The 20,573-nt window shown below is 46.0% G+C and overlaps 1 protein-coding gene across 1 annotated transcript in view; it reads right to left on the minus strand.

The window, feature by feature from the left end:
* Nucleotides 1-20,573, minus strand: part of OBSCN (obscurin, cytoskeletal calmodulin and titin-interacting RhoGEF) — a 285,408-nt gene that overhangs the window by 16,807 nt on the left and 248,028 nt on the right. Inside the window, exons 103-113 of the mRNA XM_081163401.1 lie at nt 20,224-20,269; nt 19,977-20,054; nt 14,625-18,012; nt 13,616-13,738; nt 12,806-12,916; nt 11,673-11,840; nt 9,853-9,975; nt 7,259-7,429; nt 3,461-3,551; nt 1,839-2,078; nt 535-758 (exon numbers count right to left, since the gene is read on the minus strand). Coding sequence (XP_081019527.1) covers nt 535-758; nt 1,839-2,078; nt 3,461-3,551; nt 7,259-7,429; nt 9,853-9,975; nt 11,673-11,840; nt 12,806-12,916; nt 13,616-13,738; nt 14,625-18,012; nt 19,977-20,054; nt 20,224-20,269 — 4,763 coding nt within the window. The remainder of the gene's footprint in view (nt 1-534; nt 759-1,838; nt 2,079-3,460; nt 3,552-7,258; nt 7,430-9,852; nt 9,976-11,672; nt 11,841-12,805; nt 12,917-13,615; nt 13,739-14,624; nt 18,013-19,976; nt 20,055-20,223; nt 20,270-20,573) is intronic.

Genomic DNA, 20,573 nt, shown 5'->3' on the forward strand with positions numbered 1-20,573 from the left:
TCTTGCAGTCCATGGGACTCTCAAGAGTCTCCTCCAGCACCATAATTCAAAAGCATCAATTCTTCGGTGATCAGCCTTCTTTATGGTCCAGCTCTCACTTCCATAATAATGACTAACTGGCTGAACTGGAGCTAGGGTCATTGAGCTAAGTGCAATACTTAGAGCTAAGGGTCATTGAGCGAAGTTAAACTATTTGCGATGTGGGGCTACAACTGACAACACAATAGTTTCGATAAGTGGCTCTGTAATCTTGCTCTGATTTGGGGGAAGACCAAGCCAAGGTGGAACACGAACTCTGCAAGTGGAAAGACCCAGCTCAAAACCCTTGCTTTTCTAGTCAAAGAATCTTAGGTAGCAGGACTTTGAAGAAACCCCATCTGAAGCTTTAGAGTGCCACAGCCAAACAGAGTAGACTGGGTTACATGGCCCAACTGTGCAACTCAAGACACGACATTTTCATTTGTCCCTGTGATCACCAAGCCTTTCAGACCCTTGATCCAAGAAAAGGCACCTAACAAATCACTGATTACTCACCCATAGTTTCTACATAGTCCGTGCACCCATCGAGGGTAATGATTCTGTCGGGTTCATAGAACTGTGCGTTGCCAAAGTCCAGGAGTTTGAGCAGGTTTGGTTCCGTGATGATCATATTTTCAGACCTCAGATCCAAGTGCAGGATATTCTGAGCATGGAGGTATTCAACAGCACTAAGAATCTGCCACAGATAGTCTCTGACTTCCACCTCTGAATAGGATGACCTACAAAAGAGAACCTGGTTACACAACAACACGTTCTTCATTCTCCATAAGCCTATAATCAGTTGGTGCTAAGCAAGGAATGCACATAAATACTTACTGAAAGCAAACTCAAAGGGCATTTTTTCTAGATAGTGTTGGATGGGTGTTAGTGTGAGCATACCATTAAAGAAAAGGCAGAGATTATTTTAAAAACTACATTTCTCAGACCTTTCTTACTGTGTGTGTCTCTGTGTGTATAATGCATAAATATGCACATGTAGTGTAGACACACACACACACACACACACACAGATGTATATAATCTGCCAGATTTCTGGGGATTTTCAGGTTTTGGTAACCAATCTTGTAAAAAACAACAACACTATACTTAAGTAATGCAAAATAAGGAAGTAATTTTCCAGCCAAAGCCAGGGGTTATTGCAACAGGAGACCCATCCACTTCTGTGACTACCACTTCCTCTTGTTTTAAAGGTGGGTCCTGTTTTGGAAAATGTTGAAGACTACTGGTCTTCTTCATCTGGCACCTTTACACTGGGTTGCTGTAGTGGTTGGGAGTTACTCGTGCGTAATCCTGCTCCGTTTGAGCATCGGATTGCCTGGTTAAACCCTCCGGACTGCGCAGCCCATATTTGCGTGGCTGCCCTTAGTCACTCGTAGAATCTGTCTGTGGGCGTTTCTTAAAGCATTGCCAACATTGCCCAATCGTTTCCGCCTCTCACTGCGCGGGAGTCTCCTACGCAGGGTGGGCGTGGGCAGCGGGGTGCTTGGGCTCTCCTCGCTAACTTCCAACGAAGAGTCCTGGAGCCCTTGCACCTCCCTGTCCCGTTGCTCTACTGGATCCCTGGTGTTACACTCATTCTCTTCCCCTTCTTCCCGGCTGAGTCTCCCTCTAGCGCTTGGACCTTCCCCTGCAGAATCAGAGACCCTCTCCTTCTCCCGTGCCTCTGATGGCAGTTCCCTGACAGTTGCCTATGGAAATTTTACAACGGAACCTCTGAAAACTGTATTCTGAGGAGGAGGAGGAGAAAAGAGGCCTTTTGTGGCTGATGCATATTTAGTTTGTTGGACAAGCAGGCTTACCTTCCAGCTAAAGCATTGAGAAGCTCGGGGCCAACACAAAGCTCTGTGATCAGCACCAGGTGGCGTGGGCTCACATAGGCCCCCTGCAGCTGCCCGATGTTGGTGTGGTGAAGCTTCCTCAGGATCTGATACTCCTGGAGCACATCTTCCTTGTCTTCTTGTCTATAGGGAATGATCTTGGCAGCCAAAGCATTTCCACTGAGCTTTTCTCTGCACTGTTTGATGATGCTGAAGCGCCCTCTGTCCCGAGGGGGAGCAGCAAAGAAGGGGAAGAAACGGAACAGAAGTTTGAGCTGAAGGTTATTCCTTAACCTGGTGATACCCCACCCACCCACGTTCTGCCATGCTTTGAGAAGACTGTCCTACTGGATGGCACCGAACCATGCTTAGGAGTGGCTAAGGGGAAGAGCTGCTACTGCAGGACCACTAAAAAGGACTCACAATAGTCGACACAAACTGTTGCCTGCAAGTGAGACGTCAGCACAGTGAGCAACTGACCCAGCAGCCTTCTCGGGAGATATTGTTTGCGGTGTCATGTGATGCTGATTATCATGTGGTACAGAGTCCCCTGCAAGGGACTCTGCATTCTTTCCCTCTGTCACTCACCTGGCCTTCACTGAAGGAAATTGCAAGCAACAAAAACTCTACCCTCTAACCCACACTGCATCTAAGTTGAATCTTTGATTTCGTTGCATAATTTCTGTTGTCGTCCATGAGTTGTGTCAACCACACTTTCCTACTGATAAGCCAGGCAAATACACCCTAGGAATGTCTGACACCACAAGGTCAGACTTATCTTCTACCCCCCCCCCCTTAAGAAAAAGAGGCGTCGAAGGTTTTATGGCTATTTCCTCCCCTCTCCAGCTCTGACGCCTCCTCAGTCTGCATTCCCCTCTATCAGCAGTCCAGATACATATGCAGTATTGCATATCCAGGCAAGCTATTACCATTGTACATAGGGGGAAATGCACATTCCCTTATTTGCTTAATTTATTACCAGCCTTTCTGGCCTATAAAGGTAAAGGGACCCCTGACCATTAGGTCCAGTCGTGACTGACTCTGGGGTTGCGGCGCTCATCTCACTTTATTGGCCGAGGGAGCCGGCGTACAGCTTCCGTGTCATGTGGCCAGCATGGCTAAGCTGCATCTGGCGAACCAAAGCAGCGTGCAGAAATGCCGTTTACCTTCCCGTCGGAGCGGTACCTTTTTATCTACTTGCACTTGACATGCTTCCGAACTGCTAGGTTGGCAGGAGCAGGGACCGAGCAACGGGAGCTCACCCCGTCGCGGGGATTCGAACCGCCAACCTTCTGGTCGGCAAGTCCTAGGCTCTGTGGTTTAACCCACAGTGCCACCCGCGTCCCTCAGGCCCTTAACCACAACTGGGGTGGGATTTGGTGCTGCTGCAGGGGGGGGCCTTTTAGAGAGTAAAGAGGGGCAGTTCTTAAGGCCACATTTTTCCTCAGTGACACCTATACGCACTGAGGGGACCATGCCTGGCAAGAGCACCATTTTCCTTTCTTAAGAAGCTTGCTTAGCAGGCTAAATTTCTCCGCATATAGAACTTGGAGGAATTCGACTAAGTGGTTACTAAGGAGCAGTGAGCCAATGGAAATCTGTACCTTTTAATTTCCGTCTGGAAGGCATACGTCTGGTGGGTTGGCTGAGCAGGAGCTGTCATTTGGCTGTCCTCTGGGTCCACAGACTGGAATGCTGTGGGGTGGGGTGGGATGGGGGAATCAGAGACAGAAGTAGGAAAACGTCAAAACACGCAGTCGGTGATGAAAGAGGTAAATAGCTGTTGATGCAATGCAAATTTCCAAGGCTGCTTTCAGTTAAGCCCTAGACAATCAAGGGTGTTGTTTGTTCCCCAAATATCCCATGACCATGGAAGGACGTTTAGACATCCCAGGGGCATTCCAGGAAGGGTGCCAGCTGGAGAGGTGTTTTGCAGAGATGCCAGAAAGCAATGCAAGGTTGTTGTTTTTCAAAGTGAAAAAGGAAGAACGCCCCTTAGCCACCCCATGACCACTGATTATTAAAGTGAAGTTCCAAACGCTCGTAAACCACCCCTGAAAATGTCACCAAAAAGTTTTAGAAAAATGATGACCTCTTTTGAGGGGCTAGGAGGTGAGGAGGAGTTCTGTGAAACTGTTGGATGGAGCTTGGCACAGCATTCATGTTAGGTTATTTTAAAGAAATTATAAAGGCTTTCTAGTGATGTATGGAAGTGAGAGCTGGACCATAAAGAAGGCTGATTGCTGAAGAATGGATGCTTTTGAATTCTGGTGCTGGAGGAGACTCTTGAGACTGCAGGAAGATCAAACACATCCATTCTTAAGGAAATTAGCCCTGAGTGCTCACTGGAAGGACAGATCCTGAAGCTGAGGCTCCAATACTTTGGCCACCTCATGAGAAGAGAAGACTCCCTGGGAAAGACCCTGATGTTGGGAAAGATGGAGGGCACAGGGAGAAGGGGACGACAGAGGATGAGATGGTTGGGTGGTGTTCTCGAAGCTACCAACATGAGTCTGACCAAACTGCAGGAGGCAGTGGAAGACAGGAGTGCCTGGCGTGCTCTGGAAGAGTCGGACACAACTAGACTAAACAACAACATAAAGGCTTTCATGCGTCCTGGGCTATCTATGCTATGTCTATTTTAGTGTTCTAAGCCACCCTAGGACCTTATGGTAAAGGGTGAGTAAGATATCTAATAATGCTAATAATAACAGCAGCAGTGGCCCCCCAGGAAGTAACTGTCATGCCAAATGGCAGGTCTGAGGCCTATGCTGCTATTATAATATACCGTGTATATTCGTGTATAAGCCGACTTTTTCAGCACATTTTTTATGCTGAAAAAGCCCCCCTCGGCTTATAGTCGAGTGAGGGTCACTTTCAGGCCGCTCCTTCCTCCTCCTCTGCCTTTGCCGCTGTTGGCGATGGAGGAATGAGCAGCCCGAAAACAGCACTTTTGGGCTGTTGCTCTTCCTCCTCCACTGCCGCCACCAGGCAGGTAGGCAGGGGGATGGGAGGGGCAGGGGCGGAGAGCGCTGTGACGTTTGATATGTTCACCCACAACTTAACACTGGTGACGAGGATCAAGGCTAAAGAAGATGGGTGTACCTGTATATTGACCCAAAGTGCCGTCAAAAACCTCGGCAAAGTCTTTGACCAGACCCTCAGTCTCTGCGTTAGAGATGCAGTTGATGCTGGTGACTTCCAGGCCGAGGGCATCAAACCAGTCTAGCCCTAGCCCCAGTCTAGCCCAAGACACGATGGACAGGGCAGACCTAGTGTCGATCTCCATGTCACATGGAGCTCCTTCAATGAGCACCATCAAAAGACTGGTACCCAGAGTGTCCAAAAGGCTACTCGACTCACTGCGTACACCTGAGAGACTACCAGGGAAACGACATTCCTGTGGTAGGCGTTGGCCGGTTCTGGATCGCTTTCAAGGATTTTTCGGGCCTGCTCTGACTGGTGGTGGTTGAAGGTCAGCGACCAAGCCTCCTAGGGCTAGACTGGTTTGATGCTCTCGGCCTGGAAGTCACCAGCATCAACTGCATCTCTAATGCAGAGACTGAGGGTCTGGGCAAAGACTTTGCTGAGGTTTTTGATGGCACTTTGGGTCAATATACAGGTACGCCCATTTCCTTTAGCCTTGATCCTCGTCGCCAGTGTTAAGTTGTGGGTGAACATATCAGACGACACAGCGATTCTTCAAACAGCTCTTGTTTATTCACAGGCCAGAACAGAACTGAACTGAAGGGTTCAGCCAGCCTGCTTATATAGAGCTCCACTAGAACGCAACAGTAACCATTTTCTGTAACCATCCAATCACTGACCATCACTTTCAATCCCTTATTTGCATATGTGGACCTGAGTGAAAACTATCTACAGTATCCCCCTGCTGGCCCAGGGTGAGAACTTCAGTACATAACAGAGAGAGAAGCCCCCTCTGCTGCACTCACACACGCACTCCAGCCCACCAGGAGGTTTGTGGTGTGGTGAACTGGCTTATACGCGAGTCAGTAAGTTTTCCCAGTTTTCTGTGATAAAATTTGGTGCCTCAGCTTATATTCGGGTTAGCTTATACTTGAGTATATACGGTGATTGTAATCATCACTATTACTATTACTGAATTTATTGTGCACCCATCACCAGCAGGTCCCAGGGTGGGTTACACCTATTCAAAATTCAGAACAGTTAAAACAAATGACGGGAATAGGGTGGGCTCTGAAAACACGCATCTCAGGTGTAAAAGATCAGGGTAAAGAGGAGCGTCTTCAGCATTCTCTGAAAGCTGTGTAGCAAAGAAGTCACACACCTCTCTGTGTGGAGGGAATCCCACAACTTAGGGGCTGCCACATAGGAGAAGGCATACCACTCAAACTTCTGAGGGAGGTGGAACTACCCAGAGGCCCCCTCTGTCTGTCTTAGCACCTGGGAGGGTCATTGGGGAATGAAGGTCCAGAGCTCACTGCGTGATGTTTAAAATAGTGAGCTCTCAGGCACTGCCAAAAGAGTTCCTGCATATGCTCTAGAAATTGCAAGTTGCCTGTTCCTGTGGCAGTGCCTCCTAGGGATAGGCAAATCTGTTAATTTCAGTTTCTCTTGTTTTCTCATGTTTCCAATCTTAGGCTCACTTTGCCACGTAGGTTGTGATTTTAAACAAGATAAAAGGTCCTCATGAAAATTCAATAGTATTTTAGTGGAAATTTCTCCTAATACACATTCTCCTAATATATTCTTGTATATAATTGCATTATATGCATTGTTTTGCAAAGCATTCCCCCCTCAAAAAATAATGCATTTCTGCATGTTATTTTCATTAATTTATGCATGTATATGTCCACTCAACCCTGTTATATGCCGTTTTCTACACATTACTTGCAAACTTAGGAAAAGTGCGTCAAAGCACAGCTGGGTTCCCATTTGTGTATTGTTTCCTAAAGTGTGAAATATGTAAATCTGTCTTTAAATGTCAACTGAATGGACTTTCTCCCTAGTTCCTCCTGCCCCATAGAAAGCTGCTCCTGAAAACAAGATGATGCTGAGACTTGACCTCCAATGGAGAACAAGGAGCTGCAACTGGGACAGCAGCAACAACAACAACAACATGAAGAGAAGGCCTGGGCCTAGCACATGCAGTTGGGTTTGTAGGCATGGCTAAGTCTCCTGGATTACAGTGAAATGGCATAAGTCATGAGACCTGTTCATCCCCCTGTGGTGTTTTGGAGAGTTCTTTCCATGGAGGAGCAAAGGCAGAAATGCAAAGAGAAGGATTCCAGCTTGAATGAGAAGGATGGAGGAAACTAAGGAACCCTGTCTGCTTATGTGGCTATAAAAGGCATTTCCAGGCTTATGCTGCTGGAGAGGAAAAGTACAGGAACTCTATTCAGTGTGGATTATGTTGTTACCTGCTGGATCCGTGTCACCAATTCTCACTTTGGCAGTTGGGTTGCTATACGGCCCTACACCACTTTTGCTGACGCAGGCAAACCGGAAGGATAACACCAAACCCCGAGGGAGATGCTCAGCAGTGTAGCAGCACTCTGAGATGTCGCTGGCCAGAGTCTTCCATTCACCATCTGGGCCGACAAAAGAGAAGAATAAAGTTTAGTATTTAAATACAGCGGGCTGCATGTAACAGTGTCATATTTTGACCAGATGGGCTTGGATTAGGATGCACAGGGAGGGAGATTTCCAGCTATTGCAGAAATGAATATTCTGTCTTCTATCACTTTAGACAGGTGCACTATTAAAGAGATGTGTGCGATCTCTCAAAAGCACAATATTCAGTCCTGCATCCATCCTTCTCCCCTCTCTATGGGATTTCATTTTTTTAAATGAATTTTATGTTACTTCAAGCTGTTTCCCAATATTTTGGCCAGTTGGCCTCCATATTGAGTCTTTTCTGAGCCTTTTCTGAGAAAATATTATGAAAATGATATATAGGTGGTACATGACCCCAGTCAAGCTTGCAAAAATATATCACTTGCCAGACAACAAGTGTTGGAAATGTAAGGAAACTGAAGGAACATTCTTTCACCTTTGGTGGACATGCCCAAAGGTTAAGGCTTTCTGGGAAATGATCTATAATGAGCTAAAAAAGGTATTCAAATATACCTTTCCTAAGAAACCAGAGGCCTTCCTTTTGGGCATTGTCGGCCAATTGGTGTTAAAGAAGGACTTCAAGCTGTTTCCTTGAAAGCAGCCTCATACTTTCTCAAGATTCGGAAAGGAACCAGATTGTTTTTAAAAGCCCCTCTCTGCCGAAGAGAACTGCAAAAGCTTAGAATGCAAATCCAGATTTCTCAGGAGTGCAGAGCTTTCATTATGGAAAGCGTTCCAGAGAATCCAGAGCAATATGATTGCACCACATTCACTTTCGCTTGTCCTGTTGTAGTCTCTTGTGCAACGTATTTTATAGGATTTGAAGCAACAAGCACCCCACCCTCAATTACTATCTGTTAGTAGAACAGGGGTGGGGGAAGCTATTGGCAAGGCTGGCTCTATCATGTTTGGCTTTTATCTAAACAGTTGTCAGGTGGGAGATGGAGCCAGCTTGTTTTCTCCAGCTCTGGAAGTGGCTTCAAGTTACAAGAAAGGAGATTCTGACTAAATATAGCTGATGGTAAGAGCTGTTCAACAGTGGAACAGTCTCCCCTGGGAGGTTATGGACTCTCCTTCATTGGAATTTAATTTTTATTTCCCCCAAAAAAAATTTTATTCATTTTATAAGACAAATAAACAACACAAACAGAGAAAACAAACAATACAAACAAATTCTTGTCTTATCCTTGTTTTTTCCTGAACATTGTTATGTGGGCTTCCCCAAGTCCCCCCTGTCTGATTTTCATTTTACCTCATCTTTAGCAGTTTACAGATATCATAATTTTTAATTTTTTATCACACTTACTTTTACCATAAAAATCTTCACATTTTATCCCTCACATACAATACTATTTTAAAATACACTATCGTCTACTTCTAACCCTACAGCCTATATCCACTTCCAAAGCTATTCTAAGATTTAAATATGAACATATTCCCCCCCCCCAAATATTCTTTAAACTTTTCCCAATCTTCTTCCACTGTCTCTTCTCTCTGGTCCCAGAGTCTCCCAGTCAGTTCGGCAAGTTCCATATAGTTTCTTCATTGGAATTTTAAGGCAGAGGTTGGATGGCCACCTGTCATGGATGCTTTAGCTGAGATTCCTGCATTGCTGGGGTTGGACTAGATGACCCTTGGGTCCCTTCCAACTCTAAGATTATATTATTTTATGGCTTGACCTTATGATACCTGTGTTGTGGCAGTGGATTAGACTGCTCCAGGTTATTTTATGATTCTGTAGTTGCGGTGGGGCCTGGGAGATGCCTCAGCAATGTTTCTAGAAAAGGTAAAGGTACCCATGACCGTTAGGTCCAGTCGCGGACGACTCTGGGGTTGCGGCGCTCATCTCGCTCTATAGGCCGAGAGAGCCGGCGTTTGTCCGCAGACAGCTTCCGGGTCATGTGGCCAGAATGACTAAGCTGCTTCTGGCGAACCAGAGCAGCGCACGGAAACGCCGTTTACCTTCCCGCTGGAGTGGTACCTATTTATCTACTTGCACTTTTGACATGCTTTCAAACTGCTGGGTTGGCAGGAGCTGGAACCGAGCAACGCGAGCTCACCCCATCATGGGGATTCGAACCACCGACCTTCTGATCGGCAAGTCCTAGGCTTCTGTGGTTTAACCCACAGCGCCACCTAGAAAGCTATACAAAGTACTATAAAGGCCATAAAGACTGACAACCCAATCAGTTGAATGGGAGCTCACCCCATTGCAGGGATTCGAACCGCTAACCTTTTGATCACCAAGCTATAGGCTCTGTGGTTTAGACCACAGCGCCACCCTGACAATGCAGGAAATACTTTCCTACAGAAACCACAGGCTGGATCCTAGAATCATAGCTGGAAGGGTCAGTTTGTACAAGGAAGCAGTTTGTACAATGAGTTCTCATTTGTTTACCATCTTTTTTGCACAGTACAGAGTAAGTAACGGGAGTGTTCAGTTCCACTGGCTTCCAGGCCAACTCCACTCCATCTTCAAGAACCTCAACAATATCAGGAGACGGTGGGTTCGAAGGTGTCTCTGTCAAAGTGGAAGACAAAATTTAAGTCTGTGACTGGTAGAATGAAGCCATCCACAGTGTAAACTTAGGACCAAACTTTAGCTCTTGTGCTTGATGGTGTAAGCACCCTGTGATATTCGGATGAAGGGTGGTATATCAGTTTAGTAAACAAACATCAACATCATAGATATTTAAAGCATACATAGCTGCCAAGAGGAAGGGAACTGAGTTTGATGCCTGTCAGGGAACTGACATCGGAGCCAGAGGCGGAGGGAAGGCTCTCAAGTGATGCTGGAGAGGGACCCAGCAGGGAGAGAGGCAGCTCATCAGCTGGGGAAGGAAATCAGTGCAACACCAGGGATAAAGGGGGGCAGATGGGGGAATCGGTGAGGGGGCTCCAGGACTCCTCGCCGGAGACCAGCGGGGAGAGCACGGGTCCTCCGCTACCCACGCCCTCCCTGCGCAGAAGACTTCCGCGCAGGGAGAGTAGGAGGAGACTTGGCATCAAACAACTTTTATTCTGGAAAAGGTTTAAGAAACGCCCACTGACGGATTCTGCTAGCGACTGAGGCAGCCACGAAGTGAAGGGCTATCCAGACAGGAAAGGTTTAACAAGGCAACTTAGCCAGGAGTGGCAGTAACTTACGCACGAGCAACCCATATTCATTACAATGCCCCATGCCACAAACCCAATGAAAATGCTCCCCTTACAACTACTATTTGCCCAAAGAAATTTCTCCCACCAGCAGAAGCTACCCTACTGTGCGACTACTGCTTTCAGTGAGGGGGCAATTTTCATTAGGATTTTGTCATGGGGAAAAGAGCTAACCCCATTTTCTATCACATGGTGCTGATAATGCTTGGATTGCCTCATCCACAGATCACAGCTCCTAATTTTATTGCAGAAACTAGATGCGCTGATTGCATGCCAATTAGTGGTAAATCCAATTTGGCTATCTTACGCCAGTGCTTGTTGCTTGTCGGTTATTTAGGAGGTAACAATCCCAAACACCCCAGGACTTGACAAACACATTGCCCAAGCTCATCTGAGGTGCTGCCTCTTTCTCCTTGCTGCAAGAGTCATACTAATTGCCTGAATGTTCTCAGGGTCTTTATGGAGGTATAGTCATGGACCTCCAGTCATAGCTTGTAGCTCAGCCTCCCATTTTGTTTTACTGGAGCTACTGGGAGGCTGGGGACAGTGAGAACAGGAGAGCTTTAGAGGTGTCATGCCAGCTTGCATTCCAAGATGGGACAAGACTTTTGTGAATGATTCCTGATAGACTGTGTTGATTCAGAGAAAGCAGAAAGGCTCTACAGTGGTACCTCAGGTTACATATGCTTCAGGTTACAGACCCTTCAGGTTACAGACTCTGCTAACCCAGAAATAGTACCTCGGGGTTAAGAATTCTGCTTCAGGATGAGAACAGAAATTGTGCTCCGGTGGTGCGGCGGTAGCGGGAGGCCCCATTAGCTAAAGTGGTGCTTCAGGTTAAGAACAGTTTTAGGTTAAGAACAGACCTCCGGAACGAATTAAGTACTTAACCTGAGGTACCACTGTATTTCTGAATGCTGTCCTACACAAAAAATATTGCTGCACATGGAAAGTTGGCATGTCAGAGAGAAAGCCGTGCTAGGACTTTCCTGCCAAAGATCAATTGGGAAATGCTACGCTACAAGTTCAAAGGATCAAAGGGGAAATAATTTGTTCCTTTACCTGCTTTCCTTATTACACAGGAGATGGAAACTGTGCCCTGGGCGTTGGTGGCTACACATGTATAAGTGCCAAAATCATTGGATGTGGCTGCTAATATTGTTAAAAGCTGGAAGTGTTTGAGCGTAGAGGAGATCAGGATCCTGTCCGTACTACGAATGGCTGCTCCATCTGGAAGGTGGAAATGAAATACACACACACACACACACACACACACACACACACACACATATATATATATATGAATGGGTCAAGGTTATGAAATCTTATGAAATCACAGAAAGAGGTACGTGAAGAATCTTGAGTAGAGTCATTACGTCAGCCCTAGAATGTAGGGTGCAGAGGGTGGGAGCGACTCTCCTCTAGAGTAGGCCTGGAAGCCATGAGATTTGAAAATAAATGGGAATCCTCCCTATCCCCTCTTGGTTCCTGGGTTCATAATAAAGGACGATTTCTTTCCCCTGGCTGGGATGGATGACAGTGCCTATAACCACTTGATAACAAAACAGCTATCCTTTTGAGCAGCCTTTCCTTTTATAGGCTCTAGATTTATTTAAATAGGAAATTTATAAGCTACTCGATCAAGCAGTTCTCCAAATGTTGTACAAATAAAATTGGAAGACTAATAACAGCTAAGATTCAGTCTAAGCGAAAACAAATATATGCATTATTATTATTATTATTATTATTATTATTATTATTATTATTATTATTATTATTAATAAAACTAAAATTAAAAACTAATAAAAATAAATCAAGAAGAATGAAAAAAGAGAAACCAGCAAATTGTTAAAAGACATATAAGTAATTACATTATAAGCCTGGGTAGGTTTGCCAAAACAAAAAGTTCAGGAGGTATCTAAAACAATATAGCAAAGGTACCTGCCTAATTGTGCATATTTCAGGTAGGGAAATTCTGGCTTCCCCTCCCACCTCATTCATTCACTACTCTCTTTCTCCCACCATTGAATCCCTGATCATGCACATGTAATGCCCATGTTGAAGTGTGGGAAGGGATTTGTGAAGAAAAGGGTCTAACAAATAGAGAAATGGTTCTGCCGTTCCCTCCTTGCTTTGCCCCAAACCATCCCTGTAACAGATTCATCACAGGTGGACAGGTGTGGAGGTTATATCACCTTTGAACCATTCAATGTTGGGTGATGAATGGGCAGATGTCCGGCAGGACAGCGTCAGAGACTGCCCCAAGGCAATGGTCTGGTCAGTGAGCTCTTCAGCAAAAGAAGGTGCTGAAAAGGAAGAGAACTTTAGAGAACACAGGTCAGTGAGGCAGGAAGCAGATACCTGAAATGCGTTGGGTTTTACCTTTTCTAGCACACATTTCTAAATCAACAGAGAGAACCAGAGGAGTAAGCCGCATTCTCTCCCATTTCCAGATCTCCAGGTTGCAATCCAGCAATCCTAGCTGGTCCTTTGTGTCGGTGCAATTTGTATGATGGCTAATTTAATAAAAGGGGACGCGGGTGGCTCTGTGGTCTAAACCACTGAGCCTCTTGAGCTTGTTGATCAGAAGGTCAGCTGTTCAAATCCTCGCAACGGGGTGAGCTCCCGTTGCTCTGTCCCAGCTGCTGCCAACCTAGCAGTTCAAAGCACGTCAAAGTGCAAGTAGATAACTAGGTACCGCTCTGGCGGGAAGGTAAACGGCGTTTCTGTGTGCTGCTTTGGTTTTGCCAGAAGCAGCTTAGTCATGCTTGCCGCATGACCCAGAAAAACTGTCTGCGGACAAACGTCAGCTCCCTCAGCCAGTAAAGCGAGATGAGCGCCGCAACCCCAGAGTCCTTCGCGACTGAACTGTCAGGGGTCCTTTAACTTTTACCTTTTTAATTTAATAAAGAAGCTTCAATCGTACAACGTTTCTACAGTTTTCATGCTGTGCTTCCCCAGGTTCTAGTTTTAATGCAACAAACAAACAAACAATGTGATAGTACCTTTCTCCTTTGTTTTGAGGCTTGGAAGAGTGAATGAAGGGAACCCTGTTTTCTTTTTCAATCCTCTAGAAGCCTCTGTCAAAGATGTTCTTTCTTGTAGCTCACCCTTCCGCTCCTCTGAGCCTGTTGAAAATGAAATGAACCACTGTAAAGACAACCAAGTGATGGGCGCTTTAGGCATTAGTTATTTAACTAGATATTTATATATACAGTGGACGCTCGGGTTGCGAATGTGATCCATGCAGGATGCACATTTGCAACCTGCAGCGTTCACAACCTGCAGTGGCGTGTCTGAGCATGCGCAGGTTGCAATTCAGAGCTTCTGTGCATGCGCAAGGCGCGATTTAGCGCTTCTGTGCATGCATGACCGCCGAAACCCAGAAGTAACCCGTTCCAGTACTTCCGGGTTTCAGCGGTCCATAACCTGAAAAAACACAACCTGAAGCATGTGTAACCCAAGGTATGACTATATACATTTTTAGAACAGACTGGATAGCTCAGTTGGTTAGAGCACGGTGCTGATTAACACCAAGGTTGCAGGTTTGATTCCTGTATGGCTCAGAGGCATTGCAGGTGCTTGGACTTTGATCAGGATCCCTTCCAGCTCTATAGTTCTATTATTCTGTGATTCTACATCATTGGCACCTGCCCTGAACTCATACGATGAGGCAGCCCCCCAAAAAACCCAATAGGGCCACTTAGGCCTTTGGGAAAGCCATGTAAAATGGTGTACATAATTGCATGCTTGAGTGAAGATGAAGAAGGAATTGTCCTACTCCAGCCACTGCCTTTTCAGTTACTGTGCTTAATCACAAGGTGTGTTTGGGTCTTTGTAGGATATAGTTAAATGTCTAGTGAAGGTGGTCTTCAGAGTAACATTTTAGGGTTGCTATAGCAGGTTCTCAGATACCTGGTAACTTCTCATGGTCACCTCTCACTGAGCCAGGTCTTCAGACCTCCTTTACCCTGCGCTTAAGAAAGGAAACATGCACACATATAAAATTATTACCTTCCCTGCTTTCCTGATCAGAAGATGACTTTCTCGTCAACATTCTTGAGAGGTGGGTGACTGATGCTTTTACCTTCTTCTTTAGACTTTGCTCTACCAACTCCATGGACTGAGATCTGACAAAGGGCTTGAAGAGCCCCACTTTGTCTTGTAAAGATCTCCTCCGCTGTTTGGCTGGGTCTTCCAGGAGACCATAGATTTGTTGAGACCCTGCTGGTATGTTACCTTCTGAATCAGACCTATTTCCTAGCCGGGGTGCTTTGGCTTCTTTTGGCTCTACGTCCAACTCAGGTGGAGTTTTCTCTTCATCTCTGGGAGCTTCCTGTACAGCCTCACCTTTCAAGTTATCATCCCTGGCACATATTTTTTTATCCTGATGTGCATGAGATTTCAATCCCGGTAGCAACTTTGCTTTTTCGCCCATAGGCAAACGTCTTTTGCTGGGTAGATTCTCAGGGGCTTTTCTGAAGCTAAGGAACTCAAATGGGAAGTACACAATGTCATAGAGTTCATACAGGTTGAGAAAGGCAGGCTCCACCTCAGAGATGTCAAATTTTGCTGTCTTGCTATCAGGACGAGGCATGTCCTCTGAGAGGTCCTGAATCTGTACTAAGCGGATTTCGCACATTTGGTCACTTCTTTGGCTGTCACAGTAATAGGAGAATCTGTCCCCAAACCCAGAACTACCAAAATGAGATACCATGGGCATTTCTGCGCCTACATAACCCATGCCTTCGAAAGGGGGAGACATCCTGGCTTTCTTGCCCATGGAAGGTAGCACACTGAAGTACTCTTCTTCCCCAGGATATATAATATCTACTTCTGAGGGATCTGCTAAGCCAATGCCCCCTTCTCTTTTTCCTCTCCGAACAAGGTATCTGGTGGCCGGTCTTACTGATTGCCCAGGTGAGCCTGGGTAGAACACCTCCCTGGATGGAGAAATGTGTCTTCTGGATCCCTCTGGATCAGAAACGGACTCTGCTAAAGCAGTCATCTCTTTTGACAGGCAAACCATCTCATCAACTAAGTACTCCAGGGCTTCAGCCTCTGTGTCACTATAAATAGCAGGTTTCTGATGATGAACATGTCCTCTGGTTCTTCCTTGTCCAATGGAATATGGGGTTTCCTTTTGAGTAACCGGGATTTCTCCCCCAGAGGCTGAAAACGGCACAACTCTTGCTTGGGAGAAACCTGAAACAGATGGCTCTTGGTCTTTCTGGAATACAGACTCGTCCTCACTGGAAGCAAGTTGTGTACAATAAATGAGTTCTCGTTTTTCCGGTTCAGAGAGAGAAATTGGAATAGCTTTGCCTTGTGAAGCCATTAGGATTTGCCTCTCTCCAGGAAAGGCATCAAGCTTTCTCTTTCCTGGGGCAAAATGTTTCTGCTGTAGGTGTTTATGGTGTTCCCCCTCATGGATCAATGCTTGGACGGTATCTGCTTGTTGAGAAGGCTCTCTTATCTCACCAGGAGCAGGAACTGCTTTGCTGTGAATGAAGGACTTAGGAGGCTTTTGGCTTTCTCCATGAGAGACTGATATAGAAGCAGGCAAAGTCTCTAAGCCAGCAGAAACATCACCTTCTCGAACAGGAACTTTCATCTCACTGTGCATGGGAGGTGTTTGGTATGAATGCTTAGGCTTAGTGTTTGAAACTGGGGCAGCTTTCGCTTGAGAAATAGTTAAACTAGCTGTGCCTTTGCCCTTTAATGCAGCCGATTTCGCCTGGCTGAGTGCTGATGGTTTCTGTGGCAGAATCTGCTGCTCTTTCCCTCCAGGGATGGATACAGCTGCCTGTGGGCCCGGAAGACTTGAGCTTTTACTCTCCAGTAGAACTTCTGAAGGCTTATGATGTAAAACCAAAGAGCCTTCCACCACTGGCATAGTCTGCAAGACCTCTGGGCTTTTGCCCTTTGTCTTAACAACTTGTTGAATTTGCTGACCCTGAAGAGAAGGAACTTGAGGCAACTGGTCTCCACTTTTAAATGCCCCCTGAAGAACGGCAGGTCCTTCTTTGCCCTGGACAGAAGACAGCATTGTATTATGAGGGAGGCCTTTCCCCTTCCCACTGTCTTGGGAGACCAGTGGGGCTGTTTCTGGCGGAGTGACTCTCAAATCTGAGCTCTCTCCCTTTGGAAGAACAGGAACCGTGTCCTTGCAAAGAGGAGCTTTGAATGTCTGAGGTAATCGCCGTTCCTCACTTTCACCCTTTGGGGCTAAATCTGACTGCTGAGCAGTTAGAGCCAAGTCTTCCCTTCCTAGGGTAGATGTTCCCGGCTTTGTTGAAAGAGGTAGCCCTGGTTTCTGAAGCAGACCCTCTCCTTTTTCAGATGGCGGTGTTGAAATCAACGCCTTCTCTTGCTGCTGAGCAGCCAAAGACGAGCTGTGCCCCTCACCACGTTGTGCAAATGGCACTTCACCCTTCACAATTTTCTTTGAGCCTTCCTTTGCCGAAGTCTTTTCTGAGCCCTTTTCGCTGCAAGCCTCAAAAGCACTGCCCTCGGGAATTAAGTCGCTCTCTTCTTCCTCAATGTACTGCTCCTCAGCAAAGCTTGTCGCTCTCATCTTGTAGTCATCCAGCGACCGGCTTCTGCTGGAAACTTGAAAAGTAACTCGCGGCGATTTCTGCGCAGTGTCAAAAGAAGCCGATTTGGTCATCAGAGGACCAGCTCCGCCTTCTCTGCCCCACTCGGTTTCTTCATCCCCAGACAATCCTCCCTCTCCCAATTCGAACTGTTCTAGAAGGGGTTCACGGAGGCCACTTAAAGCTGATTTTGAATAGCCGGCTTTCCTATAGGTTCTCTTTGCTCTTTCTAAATGCTTCCTGTGCTCTTTGCCTGGTGATGAAGGCACATCGGCAAGACTCTCAGAAGGCTGGCTGTAGAAAGTACTTTTTATGACGCTATGTCTGGGGACGCATCCAGGGGATCTTCCTGCTTCGGTGCTTTCAATTTCCCCTTCTCCGGGTACCAGTAAACCGGCTTTATCTTGCGAAGAAGCTGTGTCAAACGTTGGTCCCCGAGGCATTAATTCTTCACTTTCTTGGCGTGTCCGATCACCCTGCTGCCTCTTCGCTGAAGCCTGTTTAGGTTTTGTAAGCAGCGGTGGCAGCGAGGATTCAGAATTCTTAGCCTCTGCTATGGACTCCTGGCATTCTGGGTAATCTGATCCCTCAAGCACAGATAAGTGAAGTCCAGGCGTAGGGCCAAAGTGCCTTCTTCCCGTGGAGGCCGAAATCTCATTGTCTGAAGATGATCCACTGGTGCTTGATGAGCTGCTCTCTTCCATCAGGTGTCGGGAGATGCCTAGAGAGGTGGTCTTTTGAGTTTTCTCCAGGATTTCTGGGATGGGTCTCATCACCAGCACAGATTTATAGCTCATAAGAGAACGCTGAGCAGTGGAATAAAACACAAGGCAAAGGGGTTAAAGCAACTGAGAGGAGAAAACTAGTTAAGACACAGCAAGAAGCTCTAATGGATGCTCAGAAGAACTTCTTGGGAAACAGAATTTCTGATCAGTGCACATTAGCCTGCAGCAGTTTTAATGGGTTTGGTGTTTGTTTGTTTTTTTGCAAATAAGGAAACTATATAGTGAACCAATGGCAATCAAAGTCTGTTATTTGCAATCTCATGTTGAGCTTCTTTTGCGTATAATATTCTGTGATGGCTCCCCGTTTGTGGAATGCTCTCCCCCTAGAACGCTCACCTGGCAACTTCACTACATATATTTAGGCGCTAGGAGAAAATGTTTCTCTTTAACATAGCCTTTGGCTGATGAAGGGAACGCAGTGGATGTAGCCTACCTTGATTTCAGCAAGGCATTTGACAAGGTGCCCCATGATATTCTTGTAAAGAAGCTGGTAAAATGCAGTCTTGACTATGCTACCACTCAGTGGATTTGTAACTGGCTGACTGACCGAACCCAAAGGGTGCTCATCAATGGTTCCTCTTCATCCTGGAGAAGAGTGACTAGTGGGGTGCCACAGGGTTCTGTCTTGGGCCCGGTCTTATTCAACATCTTTATCAACGACTTGGATGATGGACTCAAGGGCATCCTGATCAAATTTGCAGATGACACCAAACTGGGAGGGGTGGCTAACACCCCAGAGGACAGGATCACACTTCAAAACGACCTTGACAGATTAGAGAACTGGGCCAAAACAAACAAGATGAACTTTAACAGGGAGAAATGTAAAGTATTGCACTTGGGCAAAAAAAATGAGTGGCACAAATACAAGATGGGTGACACCTGGCTTGAGAGCAGTACATGTGAAAAGGATCTAGGAGTCTTGGCTGACCACAAACTTGACATGAGCCAACAGTGTGACGCGGCAGCTAAAAAAGTCAATGCAATTCTGGGCTGCATCAATAGGAGTATAGCATCTAGATCAAGGGAAGTAATAGTGCCACTGTATTCTGCACTGGTTAGACCTCACCTGGAGTACTGTGTCCAGTTCTGGGCACCACAATTCAAGAAGGACACTGACAAATTGGAACGTGTCCAGAGGAGGGCAACCAAAATGGTCAAAGGCCTGGAAACGATGCCTTATGAGGAACGGCTAAGGGAGCTGGGCATGTTTAGCCTGGAGAAGAGGAGGTTAAGGGGTGATATGATAGCCATGTTCAAATATATAAAAGGATGTCATATAGAGGAGGGAGAAAGGTTGTTTTCTGCTGCTCCAGAGAAGCGGACACGGAGCAATGGCTCCAAACTACAAGAAAGAAGATTCCACCTAAACATTAGGAAGAACTTCCTGACAGTAAGAGCTGTTCGACAGTGGAATTTGCTGCCAAGGAGTGTGGTGGAGTCTCCTTCTTTGGAGGTCTTTAAGCAGAGGCTTGACAACCATATGTCAGGAGTGCTCTGATGGTGTTTCCTGCTTGGCAGGGGGTTGGACTCGATGGCCCTTGTGGTCTCTTCCAACTCTATGATTCTATGATTAACATTCTATGTCCTTTTAAATGTGTTTGTGGGAGGAGGGCTTTTGTTCTGTTTTTGTTTTTATTACATAATTTGTGTTCTCATTTTATATTTTTGTGTTGTGAACCACCCTGTGATCTCTGGATGAAGAGTGGTATACAAAATAATAATAATAATAATAATAATAATAATAATAATAATAATAATAATAATAATAATAATGATGATGTTTTTCTTAGGTGTGCAGCTAAGATTTTTTTAACATGTACTGCTAAGTTGTAATGTGTAAATATGAGAAAAGGGCAGTTGGAAACACATATGTTAGAAAGAAAAACAGATCTCCTGAACTGCAGGTTCTGCAATTCTCTAGAAACTGAATAAGGAACAAAAACATGTTGAAGCACAGTCCAGTGGCTGGGCTGGAGCCTACTAACCTGCCATTTGCTTCGGGACACAAAAAATTTGAGCTGCTTTGTATCTATGAAGTGAGCTTCTTCAAGTGGGAGGTTATGCTGTAAAGGGGAGGGAAGGAATAAATTAACATAAATATAAACATTAAAATGGCAATTTACAAAGAATCTGGCATCACGTGTTTCAGAAGAGTGACTTTCTTTTGCCAGAAAACACTAGCACTGATGGTTAAGGGTCCATCTATTGAGCAGGGAACTTATGAGGGCTTACCATAAACCATGTGTGGGAGAGACACGCCATAGCACTAGGCCTTGCCCTGGGAAGAGAGAAAAACAGGTTTCAGCTTGTGTGTCATGGTATGGTCCTGTCTACCAACAATAGTGAAGGTGAGCCAGAAACTACAACTAATCCAGAATGCGGCAGCTAGACTGGTGACTGGGAGCGGCCGCCGAGACCATATAACACCGGTCTTGAAAGACCTACATTGGCTCCCAGTAGGTTTCCAAGCACAATTCAAAGTGTTGATGCTGACCTTTAAAGCCCTAAACGGCCTCAGTCCAGTATACCTGAAGGAGCGTCTCCACCTCCATCGTTCAGCCCAGACACTGAGGTCCAGCGCT

This window comes from Podarcis bocagei, assembly GCF_964188305.1.
Source record: "Podarcis bocagei genome assembly, chromosome: 12".
Lineage (NCBI taxonomy): Eukaryota > Metazoa > Chordata > Lepidosauria > Squamata > Lacertidae > Podarcis > Podarcis bocagei.